The sequence below is a fragment of the Camellia sinensis genome, chromosome 7, assembly GCF_055761805.1.
Source record: "Camellia sinensis isolate YWXY chromosome 7, ASM5576180v1, whole genome shotgun sequence".
Taxonomy (NCBI): Eukaryota; Viridiplantae; Streptophyta; class Magnoliopsida; order Ericales; family Theaceae; genus Camellia; species Camellia sinensis.
In genome coordinates, this window is record NC_138967.1 from 23,061,846 (window position 1) to 23,069,232 (window position 7,387).

Below are 7,387 nucleotides of genomic sequence, written 5' to 3' on the forward strand. Positions count from 1 at the left end.
TTTTTATGAAATATGAGTTGGATTTGGGTTGAATTTAAAGTGATGTGTTAGAGAGATAATGTGACTTAAATAAGATGACATGATTTAAATAAGATAGTGATTTTTTAATTTTTTAAATTTTTGTAGGAGTTACTAACCTTGACCTTACGCAAAATAAAATAAAACTACGTGACGGTGTATTCTTTCAATTTGGTTGACCAGACCAAAAATTCTTCTAAAGAGTGGGACCCACTTGGGAAATTAGCGCCCATAGACCCACAATCCAATCGAGTGATGGCTTTGATGGGAGGATGAGCACAACCACAACCATCTTGACTTATAGTCGTCTGGTCTGGTATAAGTTGATTTTTTTTATTATTATTAAAATAATTATAAAAAAATAAAATATATTCTTTAATTTAATAAAATAAAATATTATATTCAAATCATAATTATTTTATTTTATATTTTATAAAAATTAAAAAAATTTATCCCAAACAAAAATTTTAATCCCAAATTAAAATAACTAAAAAAATTAAAAAAACCAAAATATCAACCCGCGTGCCAAACCAAACCCGTAGTCTTTCACATGGGGTTCTAAATCCTATTTCTCCAACCTATTTTTATATGGAGAGCTCATAGAACGATTGTCAAGAACACCAAAACCAAAAATCCAAAAATGTTGAGAATCAAACCCAACCACTTCCCTCCACTTCTTCTCTTCCTCCTCCTCCATTTCCACCTCCACCATCTCCACCTCACACAAGCCCAACTAGCCCCAAACACCACTGGCTACACCTGCACCGCCACCACCAACACCACCTATCCTTGCCAAACCTATGCCTTCTACAGAGCCACCTCTCCTAACTTTCTTGATCTAGCCTCCATAGCTGACCTCTTCTCTCTCAGCCGCCTCATGATCTCCACCCCCAGCAACATCTCCGACCCCACCACCCCTCTCCTCCCCTCCCAACCCCTCTTTATCCCCCTAACTTGCTCCTGCAATACCATCAACACCACCACAAGTTTTTCCTATGCAAATCTCACTTACACAATCAAGAAAGATGACACTTACTACTTAGTCTCCACAAACAATTTTCAAAACCTCACAACCTACCAATCTGTCCAAATTGTCAACCCAAATCTAATCCCAACCAACCTTACAATCGGTGTCACCGTAATTTTCCCGGTGTTTTGCAAGTGTCCAAACACAACCCAATTGCAGAACAGAGCCAATTTTCTCATCAGCTATGTTTTCCAGCCCTCTGACAACCTCACTTCCATTGCTTCAATGTTTGGCTCAACAACACAGTCTATAATTGATGTCAATGGTAATCATCAGATTCAACCCTTTGAAACTATCTTTGTACCTGTTTCAAAACTTCCTAATTTGACACAACCTAGTGGTGTTTTTGTTAATTCAACCTCTGGGGAGAATGGGAAAAAAGGGGTTGTGGTTGGATTGGGAATTGGGTTGGGGGTTTGTGGGGTTTTGCTGGTTTTGGTTTGTGGGTTGTTTGGTTACAGAGAAAATACATGGAAGAAGAGGAAAGGGATGGTGGACAGAGGTGGAGAGGGAGAGAAAATGGTTAAGGGAGGAAAGCCTCTGGATGTGAAATTTGTGGCTGATATGTCAGATTGTTTGGATAAGTATAAAGTGTTTGGGATTGAAGAACTGAGAGAAGCAACTGACGGGTTTGATGAGAGGTGGGTGATTCAAGGGTCTGTGTATAAAGGTTGTATTGATGGAGTCATCTATGCTATCAAGAAGATGAAGTGGAATGCTTGTGAAGAACTCAAGATCTTGCAGAAGGTAAACATCAAAAAAAAATTTCATCTTTGCCCCTTGTTGAGTTGAATTTTCTTGGTGTCTTTTTCAGCTGATTTTTTTTTGATAAATCGATATCTGGCCGTTAAATTGAGTAATACGGAGGATCACTTTTTTGATTGGTGACCCATAAACATCATGTTAACCTTTGATCGGGTTTTTGTGATGTGAGTCAATTTCACTCTTAGGTTATGATTTTGAACCCTTTTCTCTCTGTACTTTTGACAGTTCAATCTATAGTTTAGGCTTTTAACGGAGGTAGTTGAGACTTTTAGGTAAAAGTTAATTTTTTAATTTTGTTTAAAAATATATATATATATATATATATATAAAAGGTAAAAAAATGATATAATTTAAAAAAATTAAAAGTTAAAAAATTATTTTTAACCTCGTTTCCAAACAATATCAAGAGACAAGGATAGATGGGATAGATGGGATGCTGGCATAGATGGGATAGATGGGATAATATAAAACAAGGGAAAGATTACGGAAGAGTCTTCAAATTGTATGTAACTCATAATTAAAAAAATATATATATATATAATTTTATATTTTTTGAGTTATAATTAAAAAATATTATAATCAAACACCGTATAAGGTAATGTTTTGAAAATCGAATCGGTGAGTGAACCAGAAAAGAGATCGAGTGGACGGGTCACCGGTTCAACCGTCGGGTCAAAGCGGTCGAATCGTGACGTCATAATTAATATTATATAATTAAAAATAATAAATAAATACAAATATATATAAATACTCAAATAAAAATAAAAATTGTTGTATAATATTTATTAATAATATTTAATAAAGTCATAATTGATAAAAAAAAAAAAGTCACTTGTTTTAAAGAAATTAAATTTTTTAAACATTCCCTTCAAACAAATTGATTGAATATTAAGTTTAATTTTGGAGGGAAATGAAATTTTCAACTCTCCCTCCAATCAATATGTTTCAAATAATTTGATTGAATCCCACATAAAATTTTGTAGGTTCTTTTTGAAAAATCTTTTCTTATAAATAGGAATAGACTTTCATAAGCTTCTCTAACTTTCAATAAGACTCTTCCTTATGAGAGGAGACTCTTGAAGTAAAAATTTTTAGTCAAAATTTTAAAATATATTTATAAATAATATATATATATATATAAATATATAAGAAAAAAAGAAAGAAAAAAAAATTGGTATAAGGTATAATCAAATATATTAATATAATATGATTATTAAAAAATAAAATTGGTCAAACAATAGTTAGGTGTGGTGACATGTCTTATTCTTAAGTACTGGCCAGTTTGTTTACCGGATATAAAGGCCAAATAAATATGGGCCGCATATAACATATAATATGAGATGAGTCTTACATATTTTTTTTGTCTCTCTATCTCTTAATTATTACTCTCCGCTTATTCCATCTTGTATCATATCTCAAACAAACATAAGTATTATTCTTAAGTATTAAGGTCTTAAGTATAATTGACTCCACAGTATATATAATTCATCTCATATCTTATAACATATTATATTACATCCTTATCCTTATCCTTAAGTAATACATATATAATCAAATGGGGCCGAAGGTCTTACCTTATGTATAAAATTGTTTAAAAAAATAGACAAAAATATCTAAAATTTAAATTTACATCACATGTCTTATTCTTAAGTATTAAGGTCTTATCTTAATTATGTGTAGAATTGTTACTTATTTAGAAAATAATAGACAAAAATATCTAAAATTTAAATATACGGTGTAAATTTAAATATTGTATGGTATGGGTGATACTTAAAAATAAATTTAATCTATACATTTCAAATTTTGAATACTTTTCTAAGCATTTTTGTGTGGACATGTAACGGTAATATCACTGTATTAGACCTCAATGATTAAATGAGGCGACAATGTTAACCTGCCCCTTTCTTTGTATTTTTCAATTTGAAACACAAGTCTTGGTTTTATTAATTAGTAGCACTACTATTATTGTACTATTATTATTATATTTTTATTATTTAGGGTGGGTTAGGTGAGGGATGGAAGTCCCATTAGCATTATAATACTATAGACCCAAAATATTCTACCAAAAGTTTTACCAAATGTTTCATATGGGTGTGGGACCCACATAATGTGAGACATTTGGTAAAACTTTTGATAGAATTTTTAGAATCTCTAGCATTTTTGTATTACTCCAAAACATGGTGGGTGTTTTGGAGCCAAATTAAAGAGCACCAAAAATGATAAAACAAACTTATTCAGTCTTTTGGAGTTTCTGAAAATAATTCTTTACATGGTTCGAGGCAAATTAAACTTAGTTTTAGGGGTTGTTTGGGATGTCATAAATAAGTGCACTTTTTGTCTTTTTGGACTAAAGAGTTGGGGAAAAAAATATGGATGTTTGGGTTAACTTTTTGACTTTTTATGAAAAAATGTGTATTAAAAAATTGCATAAATAAGTGTGTAGGAGAAGATAGGGTAGGAGCCATACGGAATGGCAGTGGTGGCTGGCTGGGTGAGTAGATGAAAAAAATATTGTCTACTTCTCGGGCTTTGATTGGATGGTATTGTTTGGCCCGTGGGGACCCACCATGGGTCCCGTTTTTCTAATGGGAACCGTTCAATGTGTAGAACTCATCAAGTACTACATACTTGTAAAAAATCACGTTGATTGGATGTCGATAATTATCTGATCGTGTTAGTTTTCTTTGTCAACTGTTAACTATAATACCATCCAATTTTTATATAAAACTGATTTGATCATATAGTTAGCGATATCCGTAGATGTGATTTTTTACAGACATATAGTACTATACGAGTTCTACATATTGAACGGTTTGGATTATCAAAATGAGACCCATGGTGGGCCCCCACAGGCCCAACTTTACCATGCAAATAAGTGAATGTACACGTGTTATTATTTTTGTTTTTCCTTTCATTGCAGGTGGCTGACGTGTCCGTATGTTGATGGGTTGGTCAGGTTAAACTTTTATATTAATTTACCATTTAAATTAATATTTGTATATTATTTTTTAAATATTTTTTTTGGTGAATAGTGATAACTTTTTAACTTTTTTTGTAACTTTTCGACTTTTTGGCTTTTTCAAGGGTTGCCAAACCAGCCCTTAATATTGTGCTCTTTTTTTTTGGGGGGGGGGGTGCTTCTAAATGCACTCTCCAATAATCTATACACTCTATTTTTTTGTAATGTACTAACATTTTTTCATAAAAGTATTTCAATACATGTAGTGAGTGTAGAAATAATAATTTAATGGGTTTTCATAAACAGTTTAGATTCGGACCATTAATATACAACCTCTAAAAATAGCTCTAATTACGTGATAGTGAAAAAAAAAATAAATGTCAAACTATCACATCAGTGATAAGATCCACATCCCGTTATGTTATTAGTAGTCTATTAGTGATCTACAATTAGTAATGTGAAACATTTTTGTTTCTTAAAAGCACCTTTGTTTTTTTTGACATTGGTTGGAACTTCGATTATATGGCTGCCTCTCTGTTCTTTGGCTGGAATCGTTTACCCAATTCCTACTTTATTGTTCAGAGTCTATAAAATGCCACTATAGGTGACGTGAACAAAAGATGTGGACCAACAAACCCCCCCCCCCCCCCCCCAAAAAAAAAAAAAAGAAGCTTATTGCGGACATGGATCTTTGTGGCATATGAGTCCATATTGAAGCTTAAAACCTTGCATAATCAGCGTAGTGTTTGGTAATGTTGCCAGTTTCTTATTTTTAGTTAAAAACATGCTTTTTATTATTTTAAAATAAGTAAATAACATGTTTGATATCTATATATATGTTTTTAATACATGTTAAAATAAAAATAAGAAAACACGTTTTGCAAATTATTAGAGAGGATGAAGTGGTTGGAGGGAGGAGGTGGCCGGAGGGGTGGGAAAAAGAGGAGAAAATGAAAACTTGTTTTGAAAACAAGTAAAAACGACTTCTTTTGATTTTCTCAAATTTTGAAAATTGTTGTCATTTTTTTCATAAATAAATTTAAACAGTTATTAGCTTATCAAGTAGTAATGAGCTAGCCTGAAATGGTCACATAAAATTTGTACCCACCTTTTACCACATAAGTAAATGGTTTTATTATGAAGTATTTACTTTTCCCTTTTTGGTATATTGAACAAACTGATTACTAACAAATCATTTTTTTTTTCTCTCTCTTTTCTTTTGAAGGTCAACCATGGCAATCTAGTGAAGCTAGAAGGGTTCTGCATAGACCCTGAAGATGGAAATTGCTATCTCGTTTACGAGTACGTTGAAAATGGATCTCTACACTCATGGCTACACGACAACAAGAAGGGAAAGTTGACTTGGAGAACAAGGTTAAGAATCGCCATTGATGTAGCCAATGGCCTCCAATACATCCATGAACACACAAGGCCGAGGGTGGTTCACAAGGACATCAAGAGTAGCAACATCCTGTTGGATGCAAACATGAGAGCCAAGGTTGCCAATTTTGGGCTAGCAAAGTCTGGCTGCAACGCCATAACAATGCACATTGTTGGAACTCAAGGCTACATTGCCCCTGAGTACCTTGCCGATGGGGTGGTTTCAACTAAAATGGATGTTTTCTCTTTCGGGGTGGTCTTGCTCGAGCTAATTTCAGGCAGGGAAGCCATGGATGGAGAAGGGAAGCTCTCGTGGAAGAGTGCTAGTGAAGTTTTGGATGGAAATGATGAAAAGAGGAAGGAGATGAGGTTGAAGGGTTGGATGGATGGTGTTCTTCTTGAAGAGACTTGCTCAATGGATAGTGTTAAGAATATGATGGCTATTGCCATTGCTTGTTTGCATAGAGACCCTACCAAGAGGCCTAGTATGGTTGACATTGTTTATGCATTGTGCAAGAGTGATGAGTTGTTCTTTGATGTTTCAGAGGATGGACAATCACTCCAAGAAGTAATAGCCAGATAGTTGGTGTCTTGGATCCCGTGGTGAGTGGATGCTAGGTTTGAATCTCATCGACCCTTAAAAGAAGTTAAGAGCAGATATGTTTTAGTTATGACAAGTAAGAGCGTGTTTGCCTATAATTATTAATGCCGGTATGGTTTGTAAATTATTAGACTATCCAAAACACTCAAATTATTAGACTATCCAAAACACTCAAATTTTGAGTTTTGAGTGATTATAAATAAATGCTTTAATATCTAAAGTTGCAATAAATATATTTGGAGCTACTGGTGGAGAAAAGCCATATGAAGAACAATTGTGAGATATGGCACTTCACATTAAAAATGTCCTTGTACAAGGTGATAACTAATTTAATATGAATTTAATTGAAGATACTAACTATGAAGGGCCACTTTGGAATTTCAATGCGTTGAATTTGGACTCCAATTAACGACAAGTTTGAGACATCTCAACTAACCACTCAAAATTCAAAAGTTGAGTTTCCGTTTGATTTAATTTTAGAATTATGATTTGAATGTGAAGTTATATTTTGGGTTTTGAGTTTTTGAATTATGATTTGAAAAGAAAAAATTTGTTTGGTTATGAGTTTTGAAAATAATTTTAAGATGATTTGTAATTTTTTTTTTTTTAAATTGATTGATATATAGAATGTGAGAGA

At 33.0% G+C, this 7,387-nt stretch overlaps 1 protein-coding gene across 1 annotated transcript; it reads left to right on the forward strand.

Moving 5' to 3' along the window:
- The first annotated feature begins 554 nt into the window (after positions 1-554).
- LOC114258720 (serine/threonine receptor-like kinase NFP) lies at positions 555-6,981 on the forward strand. Its single transcript, XM_028198702.2, has 2 exons — positions 555-1,792; positions 5,995-6,981. The coding sequence occupies exons 1-2, from the start codon at positions 659-661 to the stop codon at positions 6,730-6,732; spliced, it is 1,872 nt and encodes a 623-aa protein (XP_028054503.2). The 5' UTR covers positions 555-658; the 3' UTR covers positions 6,733-6,981.
- Positions 6,982-7,387: the final 406 nt, after the last annotated feature.

Coding starts and splice junctions, on each gene's coding strand:
- LOC114258720 (XM_028198702.2), top strand. CDS start 659: ATGTTGAGAATCAAACCCAACCACTTCCCTCCACTTCTTCTCTTCCTC. Junction 1,793..5,994: donor AACTCAAGATCTTGCAGAAG/GTAAACATCAAA, acceptor TTTCTTTTGAAG/GTCAACCATGGCAATCTAGT.